The sequence below is a fragment of the Panthera uncia genome (genome assembly GCF_023721935.1).
Source record: "Panthera uncia isolate 11264 chromosome B3 unlocalized genomic scaffold, Puncia_PCG_1.0 HiC_scaffold_1, whole genome shotgun sequence".
In the NCBI taxonomy this organism is placed as follows: domain Eukaryota; kingdom Metazoa; phylum Chordata; class Mammalia; order Carnivora; family Felidae; genus Panthera; species Panthera uncia.
This window is the reverse complement of record NW_026057582.1, coordinates 82582790-82606003: the sequence shown is the minus strand read 5'-3', so window position 1 is coordinate 82606003 and position 23214 is coordinate 82582790. Positions and strand designations below refer to the sequence as shown.

At 52.7% G+C, this 23214-nt stretch overlaps 1 protein-coding gene across 2 annotated transcripts; it reads left to right on the top strand.

The window, feature by feature from the left end:
• Positions 1 to 1153: 1153 nt before the first annotated feature.
• BMF (Bcl2 modifying factor) lies at positions 1154 to 21818 on the top strand. 2 transcript variants are annotated; one of them, XM_049613338.1, is made up of 4 exons: positions 1154 to 1760; positions 3930 to 4229; positions 5687 to 5847; positions 17810 to 21818. In XM_049613338.1, the coding sequence occupies exons 2-4, from the start codon at positions 3938 to 3940 to the stop codon at positions 17909 to 17911; spliced, it is 555 nt and encodes a 184-aa protein (XP_049469295.1). In that variant the 5' UTR covers positions 1154 to 1760; positions 3930 to 3937; the 3' UTR covers positions 17912 to 21818. The 2 variants fall into 2 exon arrangements, with proteins under 2 accessions (XP_049469295.1, XP_049469294.1); XM_049613337.1 differs by having other exon boundaries at positions 1154 to 4229.
• Positions 21819 to 23214: the final 1396 nt, after the last annotated feature.

The following is a 23214-nucleotide window of genomic DNA, read 5'->3' as shown; positions in this document are numbered from 1 at the left end:
AATCTACCTGTCCATGCCCAGCCTTCCGAAACCTTGGGGTGCACCCCATAACCCCTCATTCAGCCTGCCGTGCTCCCAGGACAGATTCGCCAGTTCAGCACTTGATTCTGCTGTGCCAGGCCTGGGCTGCTTGGTCTGTTTTCTTTATTTAAAAACGTCCCTATCCTTCAAGGCCCACCTCAAAAGACGTCTCCCTGAAGCTTTCCCCAGTGTTTTGCATTCTGAATTTTTCTGCCCCTTCCGGGTAGTCACTGTCCCTGAACATTAACACATTTCATGTCACATACCATTATTTTCAGATCTTTTCCTCTGAGTAAACTGCAAGCTCCCTGGGGACAGGCACCAGGTGTTTGGCTCCTAACTCAGTATCTGGCACAATGTAGGTATTCAATACATGAGAAATGGCCTGGGGACTCTCGCACTGAGAGTACGAGATCTGCAGGACACATTACTCTCTTGGCAACAACCAGCACCACCTCTGGACGCTGCCATAAACAGGCTGCTCAAGCAGCCCTTGCATTCCTGGTCTCTCCTCTCCTCAGCCAGATGCTCAAGAAGAAGACACGAGGGTCCCTTTGGATGTGTTTGATCTGAATGTCACCCACTAACAGCGCCAGACACACGTGTTCTCATGCTTCCTACAGATTTGCACCTGGAGTTTTTTCTGACAGCCTAGGCAGGCGGGAGGGTGCTTTGCTACCAGGCCGGGATCCACAGGGACCCGCACCTTGCACCCAGGGGACACCGCCAGTCGCTTCTAAAAGCTTCCGGCTTTCCTCCCCTCCGGTTTGTACGCTCCGTAATTATTCCGGCCATTCCCGAGAAAAAGAAGATAAAAGTCACTTTGGCGCCCCCTCTCTCCCTTCTAATAGAGCGGACTCAGGGACTCTCCAGCCCTTCCCCAGCTTGCGTTAGGAACGGAATCTGCTAGGACTATGGCGCTGCAATTGCGTTTCTGATTGGAGCCGGAATTTCGCTCGGCCCCTTGCAATGTTTCCAAGGGAAGGTTCGTACATTCGTGACCGTCCCTGGCAGCCGCCCAGCCCGGGACTTGGGGCTCCACTCGCCATTGGCCAGCCGTAGGCATGACGCGCTGGAGGCGGGGCCTCATCAGCTGTTTGCGGGATGCCCCGAGCGGGCGTATTTTGGAAACAATACCGCGCGGTGCACAGTGGCCTCCTCCCGCGCCAGCCCGCCAGCTGCCGCTGCCGCCCCTGCCAGCGCCTCCCGCCACCCGCCGCGGCCCGGTGAGCGCGCCAGCGGCCGGGGACCGGGCGGAGTTGGATCGCACCTCCTCGGGGAAGTGGGGAGTGGAGTCGTGCTGCGCTTAGGGGCCCGGGAAGGGTTGGGCTGCGGGCGTGTGGGGTGACCATGAAGGACTGGAGCGCTGGGGTACGGGAACGGGGTACAGAACCCTCATCTAGTGCTCTGCTCCACGAGGGAACTTGAGGGTAGTAGCATTTAAGACCGCAAGCAGCTGGGTCCAGGTGGGTAGGGGAACCTGCGGCTCACTGCTGAGCAGACCTGGGCTCCCGCGAACGGCCCTGCCTCTGGAGCTGACTTTGGGGTAGGACAGGGAGTTGTGGGGCGTCCTGCCTCCCTGCGGAGTCTGAAGGCTCCTCTCCTTAACAGCTGGGCTCTTTCCCTCCTTCCCAATTGAGTCTGGGCGCCAAGCCCCCGAGTGCTCGTCACGCTGGACCCTGGCGCGGAGCCCTGGCATCACGACTCGGAGGCTGAGACTCTCTCCTGGAGTCACCCAGGTCTGCTGTGTGTTGTGTGGGTGCGTGAGTGTGTATGCTTGTATGTGTGCGTTCCCAAATTTTAGCTCTTGTCGAAGTTCAGAGTGCGTGGCTACTGCCTTCTCCTGGGAGGAGGAGTCTTAAATTCAGCATCCCTGTTAGAGCCCTTAGGGGCTGGGATGGCTCCAGAGCGCTTTGGTTCCCCTTGCTAGGAATAAAGCCTTCCCAGGCAGTCCTCTCAGGAAGTGTGCTCCTCCTACCAGTTTGGACATTACCTCCTCAGCAAGGGGAGAAGAGGGTCTCTTTACCTATCCCAGTTTACACTTGACCTTGCCCAGCTCCCCTCTGGAGGCTCCCACTTACAGAAGAGCCACCTGCAGTTCCTGTGGAGAATGGGTAGGGTCCTCAGGGCTTGCAAAGACACACCCTATGGCTGCATTTCCCCCACAGTCCAGTCCAGGCAAGGCTTGAACTTTGGGGCTTTGCTGGGAGGAGGAGGGGGAGGGGGAGGGGGCTGGCTTCAAAGGAAGAACCAAGACAATGACTCCTGCTTGTGATTAGGTTTGGAGGGCCTCTTCTTAGGCTGGGATTGCCAGCTTGTAGAGAGAAGGTTGAGGGCCAGAGGGGAGCCCCTGCCAGGTGACTGGCAAGATAGCGCTCGGTCCTTTCAGCCGGAAACTTTGTTTCCTGGTGCTGATAAGCTGAAGATCTCCTACCCTTCTTTGGGAAACACTTCCCAAAGAACACCACATGCCTGTTTTGCCATCCGAGTGGGCGTCTCCTCACCAGGGAAGAGGACAAAGATAGGATCACACATTGCTCATGGACTGGTTGGGATGGAGGGAGTTGAAGCAAGCACCTCAGAGAGAGCTTGCATTTGGGAAAGCCAAGATTCTGAATTTAACTGAGATTCCTTTAAGTACTTTACCAAGCCACAGACCATTTGGCTTGTTCTTCAAAGGCAAGAGATGGAGAGACAAAATTCCCAGGGGATCGCTCAGTGAGTCTGGCAGTGACAAACAGTGTCCCTCTGTATCCTTAACCATTCAGGTAGTTGCTGCTTCGGGCTGCCCCAGGGGTCCTAACAGGTTCCTCCTGTGTGTGTAGGGGGCTGAGTTGGGAGCTAAAGATGCTGGGTGGCTCCAAACTCAGACTTCCAAGAGCCATCAGGTGGAGCAAGAGGAACTTCTTTATCACCAAGAAACTCATGCCAACAACCTGAGTAGTATACAGGCGGTGAGTGAGGTCACAGAAAGAGGGCTGAATTTCACTTCCTTCTGTGAGGAAGGTTATACCAATCTCACGTTCAGCGCTGACAGGAATGGTAGGCTGTGGGAAAAGAAGATTGAAGTCATGGAGACTCGTGAGTAGTCATGGAGGCTAGTGAGCTGGGGTGGGGGAGGCTGGCCACCTGCCGGATGTTGGACCTACCATCTAGGCCAAGCTGTGGTGGGCAGACAGCTCCCCTTTGCTGTGAGGGCAGTGTCTAACTTGGGTCTTTCTGCCCTTTCTTCCAGGACACACTCTTACCACAGCGTGGAGCCTGTTTGTTGTGTTGAGCAAGCAGGGGGTGGAGACTAGAGGAGATGGGCAGCTGGGCGGGGCCTAGCAGGTTTGGAGGGAACCTGGCTGCCCTCGGATTGCTGGCTTTTGTTTTTGCTGCTGAGCCTGGAGCTCAGCTCAGACTGGGATGAGAGCTTGGTGGTTACTTCTCAGGGCAGTGAGTGAGTGAGTGAGTGTGTGTGTGTGTGTGTGTGTGTAGTGACCACTGTGTGTACAGCCAGTCACAGCACCCTCTGCCCTCCCACAGCCACTCGCAGGGCCTAGTCTTGTTGACATTTCCCCGGGTGTCCTGAGTACTTGCCGTGGTTGATCATGCCTCTGCTATTGCTCAGAGTCAATTGCAGTCAGACTTCATGACCAGAACCAGCCCGGGTCAGAAGAAAAGGCCAAGGTGGGAGTGGCTCTGGGAAGGCCCAGGGAGGAGGTGTGGAGCCTCCTTGAGCAGTGAGGCAGGCCACATTTGGGGAGGGTGTCATCCTCAGTGGTACTTTATCACCAGGTCGTTTGTCATCAGTATCGGGCCCCACTTCCCCCAGGTAGAAGGGAAAGGAGAAAGGAAAGGGGGAGTCCTTCAGGTTCGGCCTTGGGGCAGGGGACAGCACCCCAGATGCCTGCATTGCACCCCAGCAGGGGAGATGGAGCCGCCTCAGTGTGTGGAGGAGCTGGAGGATGATGTGTTCCAGCCAGAGGATGGGGAGCCGGGGACCCAGCCTGGGAGCTTGCTGTCTGCTAACCTGTTTGCCCAGAGCCAGCTGGACTGCCCCCTCAGCCATCTGCAGCTCTTCCCTCTCACCCACTGCTGTGGTCCTGGGCTTCGACCCACCAGCCAGGAAGACAAGGCCACCCAGACCCTCAGTCCGGCCTCCCCGAGTCAGGGTGTCATGCTGCCTTGTGGGGTGACCGAAGAACCCCAGCGACTCTTTTATGGTGAGTGCTCTTAGCCTCAGGACTCCTCCCATAGAGACTGGGGGAAAAGAGGGGACTTCCCCTCCCCAAACCTGCGCTTTGTTATTTCCTTCCCCAATTGAGCCGCAGGGGCTATTGATTCCTCGACTCTTGTCACCGTGCTTCTCTGCTTGTTCATGCTCTTCACCTGTGCTCCATGGGCACCAACAAAGGCAAATTGCTGTGCCATTATTTCTGCCTTTTTGTCCCTTTCTGCAGGGATCCTTGGGTCCATGGTGTCTTCTTGGGTCGGAGAGGGGGTACCTGGGCCTCAGCTTTTACATCTTGTGGCCAGTTGCATGGCCCAACCTTTTGTGTCCTGGTAGTGCTATGCCTTGTGCCAATTGGCCAACATTGCCCTGGAGAGGGTTACGGGATCTGTGACTCGCTGTTGACCCTGAAGGGAAAAACCCAGCCCTTTCTGGGAGGGAAGGTTTTTGAAGGCACAAGGTGTCATTTGGGACTTTCTGGGCTTTGGAAGGGGAACTGGAGAAAGAGGTTGGGCCTGCCAGGGCTCAGTGCCAGCAGAGGGGCTGTTTCCAAGGCTCGATCAGACAAGACCCCTTCATTTGTGGGCTTAAATGGTTTGTTTTATGAGTAACATGTCCCTCCTCTGGCAAAGGCACAGTGTTAGACACTCAGTCTTCTTTCTTCTTTTAGCACAAAGCTTATGGAGGGAGAAAAAGGGTTCAGAAGCTATCTTGCTATGTCTGATGGAGCATATTGAAGAGACGCTACAGTTATTCCTGGAGGGAGCTACCCCGTAGTTCTTTCGGGAGTCTGGGAAGATGGATAAGGCCGGCCCGGCCGGCAGGGAAGAAGGAACAGAGGGAGGAGGCAGGCGGGCACCCCTAGCGGCAGCTCGATTGCCAGCATTTGGTTAGGGTGCAGCGCTGGTCTCGAGGTCTTGCGGTCTGGCCTGGGGCTCCTCCAGAGAGGAACTTGGCTATCCAATGGGTTTGAGGAGTTTTCTCTCCCTAGTTTTAGTTCCATTGCCCAGGGCTCCAGGACCTGAGCCCAGCCAGAGGCAAAAGCGAAGGCACATTTTGGTTTTCTCTTTCTCTCCCTTGCTTTGCTCAACCTAAGAACTCTAGAGAACTGCCTCCAGTGCTTTTCCAGAGTAGAGCTTCAACCTGCTACTGCATGAAAAATAAATTGTGGTCAAGCGTAGCTTGGTAAATAAGGACAGAGGGCTGGCAAGTTCACCCACGCATATTACTTCTGCCCTGGCACTGCCTGTGACTAGAGAACTACAGGGAAGGCTAGGACCATTCTCTCCTGTTCTCTGAGTATCAGCTTTTCAACGCTTGGGTAACAGGCAGGTTAGGCTACCCAAACTGGGTGGAGCACCCCGATAAAGTCTCAGCCAGGAGTGTTAGGCATGGGGTAGGTGGTACAGTCGTGGAGAATGCTGAGATGTGGGCCCTCTGTCTTTGCAGGCAACGCTGGCTACCGGCTCCCTCTCCCTGCCAGTTTCCCTGCAGGCTTGCCCCTTGGTGAGCAGCCCCCTGAAGGGCATTGGCAGCATCGAGCAGAGGTACAGATTGCCCGAAAGCTTCAGTGCATTGCAGACCAGTTCCATCGGCTTCATATGCAGCAAGTAGGCATGGGGGCTTGGGGCGGGGGGAGAGTCTGCTGGGGCTGGGGGGCCAGGACCTGCCTCAGCAACTCTGTCTCTGCCAGGCCTCGAGGATATGGTCCCAGAGTTTTAGCCTCAGCTATTATGATCCCCATGAATTGGATGGGCCCAACTGGCCGAGCACACTTGCCCTCATCTCTGAGCTCCACCTTGGTTACCTGCCCTCTGTCAGCTCGGGCTTCATGAAAGCGATTTGTCCCACGGTTTGTCAAGAGACACTACAATCTCTCCTAGGGCCTGGGGTGGCTTTCCTCAGCCTTGCTCAACACACTGTGTCTTCTTGAGGCCAGGTTGGAAGATTGTCCCTCACAGTCCCGAGGGGAAGATTTTCAGGGTGCTGCAGTGAAACTGGACGGTTGGGGGTGCCTGGCCGAGGTGCAGCGGGGAACTGGGTAACCAAGGCCGAGGGATGGGCCTGAGTGGGGGAAAGTGGTGGAACCGGTTGTAACCTGACACTTTCCAGCTGGGGAGGCTGCTCCTCATTGTCTCTGTCTGGGAACCGGGACCTGGGACTCTGGAGAGTGAACCTCGGAGAGGCTCTCCAGACTGGCGGCCGGGTGCTTGGCCGGCAGCCTGGCACCAGCCCCGCCAGGGCGGAGCATCGCGTGTCAGTCGAGCATGTGGCAGAGTCCATCAACAAAGGCGGCGGCTGGCAGGCTCGTGCTGGAGGAGCCCTCCGTGCCACGGGCTGGAGGCTGCCCTGCTCTGCAGCCGCTGTCTGGGCCGGCCCCCAGACACTTAACCCTTCCTCTCTGGGCTGGCTTTCTGGATGGCTGCCAAGGCAGGGAGAGGAGCCCAAGCTGAATCTGTGCTAGTACAACCACCACTGAAGCAAAGGCACACCACCTGGAAATGAACATGTTCCCCACCTCTGGGACTGTCCCAGCAGTGTGTGTGTGTGTGTGTGTGTGTGTGTGTGTGTGTGTGTGTCTGGAAATCAAGAGAATAAATATCTCATCACTCTTGGGCAGACCCTGAGGTTAGATGGGTAACTTCAGGGGATCAGAGTAGGTTTGACTTACGGGCCAAACCACTGCCAGCACCAGGAGAAAGAGAAGTTGTCTTTTGGTCTCCTGGTCTCCTGAGAACAGACCGCCGGGGGTTAGATATGGTTAGTGCCTTCTGCCAAAGAGTTCTGAGGGAAATCTAGGGCTAGACCTGGTCCTGGTCAGCTCTCCCAGTCCCTCAGTGATCTGGAAGAGAGAGTGGCCCTATGTTTAGATAATAAGGCAGCTTAGCCTCCTCCTTTGGCCCCACGCTCCAGTCCCCAGTCCCTCCGCTAATTGTTTTCTGGAAACTTGGCTTTGAGTCTCCCCTTCAGTCCACGTGTGGACTCACTCTGATTCTGGATTTCCGGCTCTTGGCCTTCTTCCTGCCCATTCACTCTAGCCTGGTTGTACAGGCCGATGGCTGAGACCAGCTCACAGCTTCCAGTCCCGGTGCTGGAGCTGCTAGAGGACACGGGAGCTGTGGGTTTCCTGGACTCATCTACAGGAGTGTCTGGAAGGTAGCTTTCTTCATTCCCAGTGGACCTCATCTCTCTCAACAGTTGTTTCCCAGAATATTCCTCCCTCCATTGGTGAGTCCCTGTAGGCTTGGTGGCAGGCTGGGAGGATAGGACTAGAACATTGCCCAGGGCCCTTTCTTGCTAACTCAGTCCTGAAAGAGAGGAGACGGTCCTCATCCCAAGGTCTGACCCTGCTCTTTGCAGCTTGGCATCATTTCCTCCAGTCCAGGGCTGCCTCTCGGAGGGCAGCTTTCAGCTATCAGCCAGAGCCACCCCAGCCTGGGGGAGGGGCAGAGCAGCAGAGCTGAAGGAGAACCGTGTCTCCTGCTCTGCACCTCACCCCAAACTGGCTCCTGAGTTCCCTGTGCCCCTCCCCCTCCTGCCTGCTGTCTACTCCTACCTCACAGTGGCAGGAGGCTGGTCAGCTAAGCCTTTCCAGCCCAGAGCTGGTTTTCCCAAATTTTCCATTACAGAGAGAACCAATCTTTTTGTCTGTGGAATCCTCTTGCTTTTAACCCTGTCCTCCCCACTAACCCTGCTCACAGACCTTCTCCAGGAGCTCATCCTGCAGAAAGGGCTAGGATGCTAGCCACAGGCAGATGGAACACTGGCACGCAGAGGAACTTTTAGTAGCTAGTTTTGTTTTGTTTTTTTCTTTTTTTAAGATTATTTATTTGGGGGGGGGGGGGCGCGCGAATGCGCGTACACAAGAGTGGGGGAGGGGCAGAGAGAGAGAATCCCAAGCAGGTACTGCACTGTCAGTGCAGAGCCCAACATGGGGTTCAGGGCTCTGGGCTCAAGATCATGACCTGAGCTGAAATCAAGAGTCAGACGCTTAACCCGCTGAGCCACCCAGGCAGGCTCCCCTTAGCAGCTAGTTTTAAGAAGTGAGTAATTTTCTGACCTTGATTATTACATAAACCAGTCTACTATTTCATATCTAGAAAGTGCTGTTGTGACTCTTACATTCTTTTATTTTCTTTCTCTATTCCCTTCCCTAATCTTTGCAGGCAAGGAAACTGAGTTACTAGGATTTTTAAATTTAAGTCTCTAGGCTTTGAGTCCAAAGTCAGAAGGCCCAGATTTGAATACCAGCCCTGCCACCTGCTAGCCATCAGGAAGGCACTTGACCTTGCCAAGTGTAGCACCTCTTCTGTAAATTAGAGCTAATACCACAGAATTTTATTGTGAGGATTAAGTGAGAAAATACCAATGAAAGTTCCAGAGACACAGTGGGTACTCTTTAATGCTAGTTTCCTTTTGTCTGTCTATAAGCTTGATCATCTCTTACATTTGTTCTTGTCAGTTCACAGTGCTTTTCCCACTGCTCCCACCAGGCTGATCCCTTAGCTGCCTGCCCTGAGCTCCCCTCCACCTGCCCTGCACAGAGAAATTGGTGTCCATGCTGTTCAGTTGTAGGACTCAGCCTCACTTGTTTCTCCTCAAAGAATGGTCATTCCTCATCATTATAGGCTGAGTTTAGAAAGCCAAGAAACACAACTCAAGAGGCAGTAAGACGTTGAGTGGGCTTGGCCATTTCCTTTCTCCTTAGATCTGGAATGGTGTCCAAAGATCAGACCGTGGCCATTGGTCCCTGAGTCCTGTAGGGAGTGTGAGCTCCCACTTTTTGTCCCTGGTTACGGACATCAGTTATTCTTTTTCTGTATCAGGGGAAGCCTTCTTCCTAGGAGATGTGGACCAGAGGGGGTGGGGGTGGGGTACGATGACCAGGTAGTGCGTTGTAGGATGGCATTATGGCAAATTGAGTGCCATGACCTCAGATTCAAATGGTTGCAAATTCCACTGGATGTCAGTTTTTGCTGGCCATAAGCCCTCCCAACATGCTTCCTAGGGAGCATACAGGATGGGCTTCTAGCCCCATTACCCAACTGATCAGTTCTGGGTGGCTCCAATAGATGGAAAGGCAAGGATTTGAAGGCAGAAGATCAGTGTCAGTGAGGTGCTTGCTGTCAGCTCTTTGGGTCTCCAAAGCAGCAAGAGAGGTGGAGGCCAAGTGATTGGAAGCAAAAGCCTTTCCAAACCGGGTCACATGCCCCATCTTCCTTTGACTGGGCCAGGAATAGAACTTTCCTCTCTTTGTTGCTCTGTAGCAGGTGACTTTTTGTGGTCTGCTGACCATGGTCTGCCTTGACTCAGGCTCTGTGAAGGTGCCCTGGTGTTTTTGTGTCTATCCAGCTTCAGCAGCAAAGAGGAGGTACAGGTTTGCTCCCTTACTGTGTTCACGGGCTACTCTGGCCAGAAGGTGTGGGTTCTGGTTTCTTTTCATTCCACCTGCCATGGTCTCCTCCAGCATGGGCCTAAGAATGGATAGTAGCTGCTGCTGTCCTCTCTTGTTCCAGCAGCGCTATCTTGAAATTTATGGAGGGTATTTCTGGGCAGTGTTAAGAACCCAAGAATCCTCAAAACAAGTAGCTACTGTAAACCATTGAGTGAGTAAAGCTACAGGAGCATTGGAATTCTTTAAGTCGGAAATGGCTTTTTCACTTGGACCAAGAGTGGTTTCATTGAGAATAGTCAGATTTGGAAAGTCTTTGAATAGTAATTAGACTTTCTGGAAAATGCCATCTGAGGAAAATTTCAGCCACTCACTAAAAACTATCTTTAGTTGTAATATCACAGAAAGGATCCTAGACTTAGAGGCAGACCTCGGTTCAAATCCTACCTCTGTCACTTATGAGTTCTGTGTCCATGGGCAAATCACTTAACTTCTCTGAGCCTTCATTTCTGATACCCAGCAGAGCAGATGTGAAAGCCCATTGGAGATTATAATACATGTAACTATTAAGGTGTGGGCAGTTTAACACTTTGGGAAATGTGTCAAAAGATGATGCTAGGATTTTGCTTGGACCTGTCTTTATAGTTCTCAGGGAGCTCATTTGGAAGTTGTACCCAGAGTGGTGTTTACATCTGCCAACAGCCTGGATCCTTTGTTCAGGGTGCCCTTGAGTGCTTCCTGACCCTTTGGGATGCCCTCCTTGTTGCTGAGTGGTTTTGGGGGCTCAGGCTGTGGCTAATGAGGTTGTTCAGGCCCTAGATGTGGCAGCCCGGGCAGGAGCCCCAGAGATTTGACCTTAAAGTGGGAAGGTCTCTGTGGAGCCAGCCTCTGTTCCAGCAGTGGGAGGTCTACCTAGGAGGGCGCCTGGGGAAGAGTGAGACTGGGGGAGGGGCCGTGGAGGGCCTCTGTGCGTGAGAGCCAGGCCGGGGCTTGGGGGCCCTGTGTTTGCTCTGTGGCTGGCTCTGTTTATATCGCTCACTATATTTAGCTTCTGAGTCATCAGCGTGGCTGACTAGAGGCCGAGTTCCCCACACAACTCTGCACCTGACTACTCTCTCTTCCAGGAGAAGGGCCTTGTAGTTCCGGATAGTTCACTCCCTCCCCACCAAAGCCAGGCCTTGGGAATGGGAGTTGTTTTTTTTTTTTTTTTTTTCCTTAGGGGTGAGGGGGGGTGATGGGAGAGGAGGGGTTGGGAGAGGTACTAGAAAAGGAGAATAAAGAAAAATCTTTGGTTTGCCTTTGGATCATGTCTGGCAACCAAGAGGGCATGCTCCCTGACCAGAACGAGAACAGTCAGTGTATGTGGTGAGGAGGAGGGTCCAGCTTTCTTCCATGCTTAGCTTGCCTTGCCCTGGCCAGGGAACCGGCTGCAGGCAGGACAAGAACAGCCGGCTGCCAAGGCCCCAATTTGGGAGTCAGAGCCTTGGGGTTCCTCCTCCACAGCCTTGTAGATGTACAACGGATCTGCCACTCCTCAGTCCCCTCTCTCCCTCACTCTCGGCCAGAGCACACACCCCAGAGTTGCTTCGTGAGTTCTTTAGAAGTTGTTCAGTAGTTCCCATGGAGGAGTTCTCAGGCTGCGGGAAGCCAGGTGAGGGCCCCAATGGTTCCCGCCCCCAGAGGCTGTGGAGATGCAGCACAAGGCTCTGGGGATGTGGAGGGGCACATAGCCCATCCCTCCTCTCCCACCATTCCCCAGTGGCTGAAGCCAGTGGCCTTCAATTGCATTAGAGGAAGCCCTCCTGTCTTCCACTGAGAACCGGCTGGCCCCAGGCTGCCGTTTCTTCCTTGAAGAAGGGATTGGTGTTGCCACGGTGGCAGTCGGTGGCTTCAACGTCCCCATAGCACTGCTGGCTGCGCTGAGGAAGCTCTTGGCGAGGGGTATTTTTTTTCTTTTTCCGTTTTGCCACGTTGCTCGTTCCTCCCACGTCTGGGTCAGAAGCTTTCCGGGGCAGTGGGCCCCTGGACCCAAGGGGCTGCCCTGTGGGTTTCAGAATCCTTTGCTCAGCTTGGCAGCCTGGAATTCTGGGCCCAGCTGCCTCTAGCTGCCTTGGCCCATCTCAGAGTGAAAAGTCAGGGATTTCCCCAGGACTTCCTAAGTCTGTTGAGAAGATAGCGCGCTCCCGGGGCGGGCGCTCTGAGCACAGGGTGTTGAGGGAAGTGCTCGGCAAGGTTAAGTGGGACCCGCGTTTTCCCTGTCCTCACTGTGGAGAGGGAGCTGCTCGGTGCAGCCACCAGGCCAAGGCCGTACATATACTTTTCTCGTTTGATCGCCACAGCAACCTCATACTTCTAGAGCCCATTGTCCCCATTTTATAGGAAACTGAGGCTCCCAGAAGGGAGACAGCGTACCTGAGTCACACTGTAAGTGGCTGCACTGGGAGCCATACAGCTCTGACTCATCCTAAAACCACGGTCTTCCCGCTACCTACCTCTGCTCTCAGCGGGAACCTCCTAGAAAACAAGAGCCTGAGGGACGCCCACTTACTGCCCTGACCCGGCTCTGCCTCCTGTAAAACTTGGTTCTCTGCTCTTGTTTTCTTCCCTCAGATTGGAAAATAATTGAGGACAGTTTACATCTTGCTCATCTTTACGTCCTTCGTCCTTCGAAAGTCTTAGCTCGGTTGGGTGCTCGATAGGAGCTTGCTGAATTGAACAAAAATATCTTCTCGACTTCTCTCAAGTGGAATTTTCCTGAAGTGTCTCTTATCTCTGTGTTCCTGTTCTCAGTGGCAAGGTTCTTTCCCTCAGCTCCTGCCACGGTGAGTTTAGAGTGTGACGGTAAAGGGAAGAGGTAGGAAAGCGTCACTTTGGGGAGTGCGTGTCTCCCTTAAAACAGCGTATATGAAACTCTGCATTTTAAAGAAACTGAGCATGGTTTCTGAACATGACCTGAAGTTATCATTTCGGAGCAGTTTTGGCTTTATTTCTGTTTGATCTTCAGTTAGCTCTGCCTCTGAAAGGTCTATTTTTTCTGGTCCACAGCATCCTTACTAAATAGTTAATGATCTGGAAACAATGTCTTTAAGCATACTAGGGGAGCAGTTCAGTGGCGATTCTCTTTGAAAAGTTAGTACTGTTTTCATGATGCGACTAAACATACTGTAATCTTTTAGTGGAAAAATGTAGCTCTGGAGTCAGAGGCCAGGGGTCCAAATAACCTCCCCTCCCAACGGACTATGCTTAGGGTAATGTTTCCGAGCCTTTGTTTCCCCATCTGTAAAGTGGGATTGATCACGCCTGTCCTTCCTGTGTCCCCAGATCTTTGTGAAGAGCAAATGGAAAGATAGGAAAGTACTCTAAGTATGAGATATTATAAACTGCTGTCAGCTCAGTAAATTGCCACTGTTTCTTTCAAGCGGGGCCACAGCATAGATTTGCTCTTTCCTCTGTTCTTTGGGGTGGAATTAGCTTTTTGCTAGAGCATCTGGAACACCGGTGACACACAAAGCCCCCAGAGGGTGTGAATTGGATCCAGAGGGAGAGAGGCAGAGGGAGATTGTTATCCGGGGAGGGGAGGGAACGCTCTTTGTGCTTAGGGCAGAGGCCACGTGGGATGAAACAGAGTTTGATTTGTGTAATCCAACCTTGTCAGACACCACAGCCAGCTCTTTTTAAAAAAAAAAAAAGAAGAAGAAGAAAAAAAGCCTTTTACTAGTTGGGCCTCTCCCCAGGCAAGAGGCTGATACTATCACATCAAGTACATCTTTAGACCTGGCCAGACATCAGTTGTTCCTGGCCTCAGACAAGTGGGTTATCTTGCGAGGCTGACTCTTCTGTAGTTGGTCCAGCGTGCACTTGTTGAGTACCTACTGTGTGTCCCTGCGAGTTCCCTGGTACACAGGATACATGGCTGTGCAGTCACTTGCCGTACCTTGTGCACAGTGGGGGTAACTTGAACACTTGTCAGCTGATTGCCTTCCTCTGCCGGCCACAGCCAGAAAGCGGGCCGGGGTCAAAGAAGAACCCTAGGTCTCCACTGCCTGGCTGTGCTGTCTTAACTAAAGAAGATATTTTTATCCACTATATTGAGACCCTTTCCCTTGGACCATTCACCTCCATTTTTTCCCTCCATGCCTTGGTCTTACCCTCTGAACTCTGAATTCGAGGGCTTCTGGTGTAAGCTTAAATTCCCAGCAGTATCCCATCCCCTGTACCTCAGCCCCCTATCCCTGAGGGTACCCTGACTATGCATCCTTAGAACCCCCGCTTTTTTGCAGGTTCCCTGACTTAGAGGGGTGCGCAAGCTGAGTTTGGGAGAGTTGGGCCTTGCTCTGGGGTGGGGATGGGGCGTTGCATTCATTGATCTCAGATTCTATGCTCTGTGCTATGCCAAGTGCCTGAGAGTCAGAGGCCAAGCATACTCCTTCTTGCTTCCCCCTTCCTTTTGCCCTTCTCCTCCACACCTTCTCCTGGAAGGATCCGTGTTCTCTGGTGTCTTGGTGTCTTTGTATTCCTCATCCTGTTCAGTGAATGTCGATTTCCTTCCTCCTTACTATTTCTCTCCCTGGCCTCCCTTCGTGCCTTTTTTTCTCCTTTTGTTTAATTTTTTTAAATATTGTATTTATTGTTGTTCCTCATAACCAGGGGATTCTCTGATAGTCTTGGTATGAAGCAGCTTGCTTCATTTCAGAAAAGGGCCTTTTGGGGGCTGCCCTGTGACAAGAGAAGACCAAGCGGAATTTATGTGGCATCTGCTAGTGCCCAGAGAAGGGACTTCTGAGGCTGTGCACCGGTTACTAGACCCTGCTCTTGCTGGTCTCCAAGCCCACCCAGACCCTCCAACAGGCAGGCTTGACTCAGCTGAAGGTAATCGTGGATGACAAACTTCCCGTCACAGACCTTAGGGTCGGAAAGCACCTCAGTGGTTTCCAAATGCCTGTCTGTGGCCTGGCTGCCTCAGAACCACCTGGGAAGGATTTACCTCTGGCTTGGCCAAGTCATTATTCTGATGGGAAGAGATTGAAGGAGACCGAAAAAAAATACTAAGTCATGAAGTGTTTTCTTCTAGTCCATAGGATCACGAGTGATTTTATTTTCTCCTCTCTCATGTCTTGTATGTTCCAGTTTTTCTACAGTTAACATGTATTACTTTTATGACTGAAATATACAGTAAATGTTACTTCTGATTTTAAAAATGTCAACCCAGGGAATTTGTTCAAAGTACAAATTCCTGGACCCCTTCCATAGAGATTCTGACTAGCTGGTCTGGGTGGAACCCTGGGACTCTGTATGTATAATAGCTCCTCAGTGGATTCTGTGACAGTCAGGTTTGGGAACCACTGGTCTAATAACCGTGCCTGCATTTCACTTATTAGGGAAGTGAGGACTCACAGACAGGCTGGTGGGAAATCCCAGCCTACAGCCAGGTCCTCTGATTCCTGACCCAGGGACCATCCACTGCCCAGTGCCTTCCTTGCTGATTCATGTACCCTGAGGCCTGTCACAGGCAGAAGCATGGGACCTGGGTCTTCCCGAAGGTGGGCCTATGTGCCCTGCCTCCTGTATCTAGGCCTGCCTGTGTCACCCAGCAAGACCTCAGCCTTCTATTCTGACAGGGCTCTCTGGCCCACAGCTGTTTCTGGGTCTCCCAACACCCCCAAATGATGGGAGTGAGAATGCTGCATTGCCTCATCCCCAGACGCCTCAGGCCCCAGGAAGTTACCCAGGCAGCAGGTGGCCTCCATTAGGGGAATTTGGGGGAAAACTGAGGCGTACATAAATGGGATTGGCCTAGGCCCCAAATCATAGAATTGTAATCTCCCTTCCTTGGCCATTGAGCTCTTTTGATATGATTTAGAGAAGGGGAGGAGAGAGAGTCTGCTTTGGCATAAAGAAAGGTATATGCTGGCACTCAGAACCTAATGATAATGGGTAAGGACATAGCTCTAGGGCCAGGTAGTCTGGATTTAGTTCAGTCCCTGCCACCGACTAGCCACGTGGCCAAGTTACCTAACTCTTTCAATGTTCTCATCTGTAAAATGGGGATGAGAGTATATAGCAACCTCATAAGGTTGTTGAGAAGGCCAAAGGAGTTTAATGTGTCTCCAAGTCCCCCGGGGATCTTGTCAAAAATGCACGTTCTGATTCAGTAGGTCTGCATTTCTAGTAAGCTCCCAGATGATGCTGAGGCTGCTGGTCCATGGACCACACTTTGAGAAGCAAGGACGTAAAACACTCAGAACACAGCCTGGTACATTCAGTGTTACTATTCTTGTCATGATCGTGGTTGTTATTGTTACTTGGCCTTTTCAAACAGGCACCTGAAGAGACTTGGAATTCCAGCAGACTGGCCTCTCTGGGGACCGGTGTTTTCCTGGATTTTCCTCCTGTTCCGCCAAATGACCTTTGCACCTGTCCTGGGCAGCAGCTGGGGGCGGGAAACAGGAGGAGGGGTGCTCTGCCCAGCTGCTGCAGGCAGGCCAGAGTCTTCAGGTTTTGCAGCTGAGTTCGTTTTCACGCTACTTTACTCTAACCAGATTTTGTTAAGCCGGGTGTGTTTCCTCTTTTTACTCATCTTTGTTTACAAAACACAAGGAAGCCATCATTCTCCTGCACAGTCTGCCAGGACTCCTCTGTGGCACACCCCAATTTCCCCTCCTGGCAGTAACTGCGACTCCAACTTTCTGGGTTGTTTTCCAGGCTTCCTTCTTTGGGGGAAAGGGGCATGCTGTTGCCCCAGACAGTGGGGGCGTCCTCTTCACCTACCTTAGCAGGGCCCTGAGGTCGGCCTCAGTTGACATCTCACCTCCCTTCCCTTTGTGGCCTAAGGTAGGGTGAACGGAACCCGTGCTGTTTGGAACCCACATGGGTCCCCGGGTGAAAGTCCCGGAGGCCAGGGCCGGCCGTGCCCATGAAGCTCTGTGGGGGCAGGAGACCTGGGCTCACTTTCCATTCTGCCACTGACTTACCCTATGCTCTTCATCTGAGAGGAGTTGCCTGGTAGGGGCCGGGGCAGTGATTAAAGACAGCCTAAGAAGCGCCCCGGCTCTGCTGACGCTTCACACAAACATGCTCACTGCCACGGCCACTGAAGTAATCCAGGTCCAGCCCGTGCTGGCTTCCTCCTGCACACTAGCTTTTTATTCCCTTATCCACTGAGGACCCTGTGGAGAGGGCCCCCATCCAGTCCTCCTGCCTGGCAGACAAAGACAGCCTCTTCCAGCACCCCAGTCCCTTAGGGGCCTCCCCTGGCCCCCGGGGACATGGTACCTGTGTGGGTGGGGCACCAGCCGCAATCCTGAGAGCCACTGACCCCTGCCCTTTGCCCCCAGCTTCCCTGCCTGACAGTAGGACCTGGGATAACCCCCAGAGAGTAGTGTGCATTCTTTGTTTTTGTTTTGTTTTCAAGTATGTTCTTGCTTAACGTTTAATTGGCTCCAGTCAGTAGGAAAGCGCTCCAAGAGGGATTATTTATGGCTTACTGTCAAGAGCAGCTATAAAAAGGGCAGCACTGAGCTGGAGATGCTGGGAAGGGAGAGAGGGCAGGCACACAAGTGTGTGTGTGTGTGTGTGTGTGTGTGTGTGTGTGTGTGTATGTGTCCATGTGTGTGCGTGTTTGCACTGGATGAAATCAGATTTTTGCTGCCTCAGCAGTGTGGTTTAAATTGAAGATTAACCCTTTGACCTTCACAGTGTCAAATCACTTGCAGATGGAGACTCCCCCCCTTTTCCCCCTTGTTCTCTGTGTTACTTTGGAGTTGGGGGAGGGAAGGGGCACTTCTCTTTCTTTCTGAAGAAAGTTTGTTGTTCGTGCAGCTGAGGTTTGAGGGGCTCAGGAGCCAATCTGATTAAAAGCAGCACTTGGCTAAACTCTGGAAAATCCTGCAAGCAGGGGAAAAAGTTTAATCCTCTTGTGCACAGTGCATAAAGAGCCTGGTCTTTTCTTTTTAATGTTAAAACTGCAATTGTTTTTGGAGCACTCAACTATCTCCCCCTCCTCATCAGCCACTCCTCCCATTTCCTCCCCCCTCCCCCAGGGTTTGCTGTACTGATAGGATTAAAGTGCTGCCCTCAGACTTGTCGATCTGCACTTTTATCAGGAATGATAAGGAGTCATCAAGGCTACAGGCTACATTTAGGAATTATGTTGATTTTTTTTTCCCCCCACTGCCTTCCAGCACCAGCAAAACCGCCGTCGAGTGTGGTGGCAGATTCTCCTCTTCCTACACAACCTGGCTTTGAATGCAGAAGAGAACAGGAATGGGGCAGGTCCCAGGTGAGGCTGGGCTGCCCTCCTCGCATGGGGCACCACAGGAAGGACATCAGCGAGGACTGAGCCCGCGTCTTGTGAAGTTTATTCATTGCTGTTTTGTGTTTGCATTTTAAGTTTCTGTGTACATAAGACGTACCCAAGTGAGACCTCTTTCCCTGTTCAGGACCTCACCAGGAATGAGGGCCTTTGTCAAACACTGTTGAAGTAGAGGCTGATGTGTCTGTGATGTGGGACCTCCCAAGGGCTCTGACAAGTCAAGTCTTCAGTGAGCCATTGAAGATGACCAGGTAGTGATGTTCTCCAGCGAGTGGACTGTAGTTTTCCCATAGGAGCTTGGTTAAGAAATTAGGAGACTGGATTAGACTCCTGGTTGCACCAAAACTATCAGCCTTCTACTGTGGACATGGACGGGGCCAAGACCTGACAGTCACACTGCCTTCAATCCCCCAGGGCCTCAGCCAGGGGCTTTCCAGCTGAGCAACTTCACTAGGCCAGTCCCGTATCTGGGTTCTCCTTTGGCCCAGCCAGTGCCTGCCCCAAGGGCTCAGGGATTCTCGCCCAGCCCCTGTCATCTCCAGCAAGACCTCAGGGAGGGTTGGGTTTCTCCAAGGACCCCCTCACATATGCCGCAAAATGAACCAAACTTCTGGGTAGGCCTCAAGTCTTACTTGGTCTCGCCCAGAGGCCCCAGGATTGGTCCCGAGGTGCCAAACCTCTGCCACCTCTAGCTGCCTGGGACTGGCTGGGTGTCAACCACGGATGAGCCACATAGCCAATGAACATGCCACAGACAGCAGCTTGTGCCTTCGTCAGCTCTTCTTTCAAAAGAGCCAGCCAACACACTGCTTTCCTCCCCCAGGATCAGCACTCTAGAGCATGAAGGGGCAGGATTACGGTGGGGCTGGGAAATGCGGTGGCCATCCCATCTATAATAGGAGTCAGCCCTCGAGGAACCCAGACCCCCTGGTTTCCTTGGAAACAACATACCTCCTCCCGCTTATCCCCATTCCTTTTTCACACCTAGTGGGATACAGGCAGAAGCCAGCACAGTGGCTTTGTCAGCTGAAATGTGTCTTTTAGAGTAACCGACAATGATTAGAGTGTGGAAACGGCAGAGCTGGGTACACGTTTCCTGTCTTCCTTCAGCTTCCAGCTAGGCCAGGAGGGCGTGCTCTGGAGCTCCGTGGGATCACAGCTGCCTCTGAACTTCCCTCCTCTCCCTGCTGTGGCACTAATGGAGAGAATTTAAAGCAGCCAGTCTAGCAGCTCTGATAGTAGATGCGGGGAATCTGGAAAGACACGGGGAATCTGTTAACCAGACACCGCAGAAATTAAATTATAATTTTTGCATATGTACGACAAGATAACATTGGTGCTAATGTGAAGCAAGGCCCAAAGAAAAGGCAGAGAAGACCTCAGGGCTCCCCAGGGAAATTGGAAGAGCCCAAGTAGACTCTTAACTCTAAAGAAGTCCAAGCTCCTCCAGTTCTACAGAGAGGAGGTCTTCAGTACTGTTGAAGGAAGCATTAATCTACTGGATGTACAGTTGGGCAGGTTGTTCACTGCACAAGGGCACCTGCAGAAGAAGAGAATAGATGCTAAAGTCCAGCTCATGCTCTGCCCGCCAGGCTACATGCCCTGGTGTCAGGCTATGTCTGCTCAGAGGAAGGGGTGCCTTTCCTAATTTGCACGAAGGTGCCATATGGGCTCACAGTGGCCCTGAGGTGAAGGACCTCAAACTGTGCATTAGCCTTTGTTTTGTTCTGCTTGGATGTTCTGAGGTATTACCTCTTCTTGGCTAGAATTCCATTCTCAGGGTGTGTACCATGGTTTGTCTGCTAAGAAGATGGGTTCCTGCTTACAAGAAGGAGCCCAGGGAACAGGTGAAGACCGGCTCTGGGACACGCTGACTATTGTGAAATGCAGCCTTTCTTGCGTGTCTCCACGCCATTTTATGATGTGCATCGGACATGTGTCGTTTCCCCCCCTCTCCTGGACCGAGACTATGACGGGCAGGGTGCTGATGTGTGCTCCAGTGGCACACATAAGAAAACCACGATTATTTCTGCCAGCCGCTTTGAACCCCTCCTAGTAGACTTCCCACCTAAGCTGAATGAGAGAGCAAAGAAATAGTCTAGGTGCCGAGAGGCAAAGCCATCAGCTTCAGAGATCTTGCTGGCCCAGGCAGGATGTCCTGTGGCCTGCCCTGAGAACTGAGCCCAGAGTTTGACAAGCCCACCTGAACATTGAGCCTGGGGCCAGGTGGAGGGTGGTCTGACTAGCTGTCTCCATTTTAGGTGACGCCAGGAACTAGCTCACTTTCCTAAGCAAGCTGGGGCAAAATTTTAAACCCCTCCTTCCTCTTCCCCAAAAAACACCCAGGAGGTAAATAGCCCCAGGAAGGAGAGAGGTTCCTCCTGACTGGCTGTTTTTAATTGGCCTAGTGATCTAGACTGGCCCCTTCCCCCTCGGCCTGCTGAGTTGGTCTGAACATTCCTCAAGACCAGCCTCAGGAGACACATCCCTCCCTCTGGGCCCCCTTTCCCCATCCCCCCACCCCGAGGAGCATGGCTGTGTGTAGTTAGGGGGTGGAGAATCAGATTTGGAGGGAGGGAGACTCTGACCTGCCTCCTGACCTGTAACCAGCTGAAGACTTATGGAGTTGTTGTGGTTTGCCGAGGGTGAGGGGTGGGAGAGGGGCTGGAAATGTTCCTTTCATTATAGAAAAGCCCTGGAGGGAGGAAGCCTGATATTCAGGGTCAAAATAGCCCTTCTAATTCAGAACCCTAGAGTAGGGGTTTCTGGAAGCTGGTAGACAGAACTGGGAGAAAACCCCACCCAGGCCAGACATCTGACCCCTTCAGTGGGTTGGAGGACCTGAACTGGCCTCTCTGCCTTTGCCTGCTTCAAAGTTTGGGCTGCTGGAGAGCTGTCCCCGTGGCCTTTTCTTGCTTAGTCCAAGGGAGCGAAAGATCACCTCCCAGTGACCTCTCCAAGCCCTGAGGGGTGTGGGTCTGTGTCCAGAACTTACGTGTCAGGCGTGCTCAGAGGGACCCAGCTGACTTGTCTCACTGCCCCCAGTGGCCCAGCCTCATACAAGGATGGCTCCAGCCGGGGCTTGGCAGGGAGGGGCTTGTTTGGGATGGTCAGCCAGGGCCTCCACCGGAAGCTGGAGAGCCACTGTGCCTGTCCTGGTCAGCAAGGAGCACACTGAGAGCTGGCAAGCTTGTGTCGTCTGGTAGACTTGATGAAGAGGGGGTAAGGAGAGTGGAGAGCAGCAAAAACAGAAAGACTTCTGCCTTCACGGTTCAGCGGGGCTTCTGGGAATCAGTGTTCAGCCTGGGCTGCAAAAAGCTACAGGGCCCTCTGGGTGCTGAACCCTGGCTGGACTCGGTCCAGGAAGGGGTTAACTTATCAGCCTTCGAGGCTTGTGGGCACACTGTGGGCAGGGGGCACATCGGCTGGTGGGGACTTTGAGCTTTGAGGGAGTAACACAGAAAGCCGAGCTCTTCCATAGATGCACCAGCCTTGCAGGCACAGGTGCTGAGAACAGGCTCCGGGTCTCCCCGCCCCCCCACCTCCCCACACCCTCGCTGCCTGCACAAGTGGCCAGCGCCTCTCCCTCCTCTGTGAGCATTGCCCAGTGGGCTGCCCCATCCCTTGGTCCACAGGGGCTGCAGGGGGAGACCCAGTGAGAATGTAGCATTTTGCCCAGCCCAGGTTAGTTGTCCTGGGCTCTAGGCACTCTGCCTCTGAGAGAGAGGGAAAGAGAGGGAGGGGAATGGGGATCCGTTGTTTTTTAACCTGTACAGAGTATTCGGCTTTATGTTCTTCACATGCGTATATGTGTGTGTGTGTGTGTGTGTATATATTTTCCCCCATCAATTGGTACAATTTTTAATAAAACCATTTAAAGCAGAGCTGGTCTTTCTTTTTCATGGTGTGGTAAAAATGCAAGGGGATCTGTCAGGGAATTAGACTCTTGTCCTGAGTTACCCCCAGTCTCCCTGCTTTTGTCAGGACTTCCTTTCGACTCTGCGAGTGGACAAGAGCCATGCTGACCTCACCATAAGCAGCACAGGGAAGGCCTCATGAGGTGGAAAAACGAGGGAGGGGTAGGGGGGAGGGGCGAAGTGAGGAAGCTTTGGATCCAGACCTGGCTTTGGATCTGGGTCCAGCCTTCTGCAGGATGAGGGAGGGGGTAAGTGCGAAGGCACTCTGAGGTGGCAGGCAGCCTCGGTGACAGATAATGCCCTGGCAGACCCTCTTCTCAGCTCTCCCCTCTGGTGTCAAGCTGGGCTTTGGTTTCCTTTTATCAAGGTAGCATCTCAGCAGTTATGCTAGTTGTAGGGGGGACTTCTGGCTTGCCTTTCTTTGGGGCTTAACAATGTGTCTGACTCCAAAGGGTAATTTAAGGCCCTTGACAGAATTCTGAAAATCCCTGGGGGGGAGAACTACTTTTGGTCCTATCTGCAGAAAGCTGTGAGCCCAAGGTCACAGCCAAGGTCACGCCTTATCTGCACACAGGGTCCCCATGATTTAGGAGACCTTCAGCTCTCTGAGGGCCAGCTTTGGACTCCAGTTGGTACTCTCATAGAGCGTGGGAGCTAGAAGTCCCATCAGTTGTTTTGCTTTACCTCTTCATTTTATGGATGAATAAACTGAGGCCCAGAAAGGGGATGTAAGTTTCATTGTGGGCTTTTTAAGTAGCTGAGTCAGTTGGAGGGGGGCCTCCCCTATCCATCTAGGTTTCCATTTGGAAATTGCAGTGCCCTTGCCCAGATTTGCAGGGAAGCTAAAGCTTATCTATTTTTAATGCCAAATAACTGCCTCTTATCCTGTAAAACATGGCACTTCTGACCGCTCTATATTTGGATGGAGAGGTTTATTTTTGCTGGAGTGTGGTAGAAGCGGGGCCTGGTGCCACATCCGGATGTTATTGTACAGTTCACGTGCTGGGTTATAGTCGAGCCTGTTAAGCAGCTCCTATGGGGAACACAGGGAATTAGTAGGTGATTGGTGATGGTAATGTCTTTCAAGTCATCTGCTGCTACTTTGGGTAAGGCTGCCCTCAGTTGTCCAGGCCTGAAACCTGAGAGCTCACCCTTGTCCCCGCCTCTCCCTCCCTTTCTCCCACCCATCCCTCCAGAAGAAGTCCCAGGAGATGTTAAAGGCACAGGTGCCCAAGTTTGAACTCAGGCCCTGCTGTGTACCAGCTAAGTGGCATTGGGCAGGTCATAGAGTCTTTCTGTGCCTCAGTTTCCTCATCTGTAAAATGAGAATAGTACCGCATAAGGTTGTTGTGAGCAT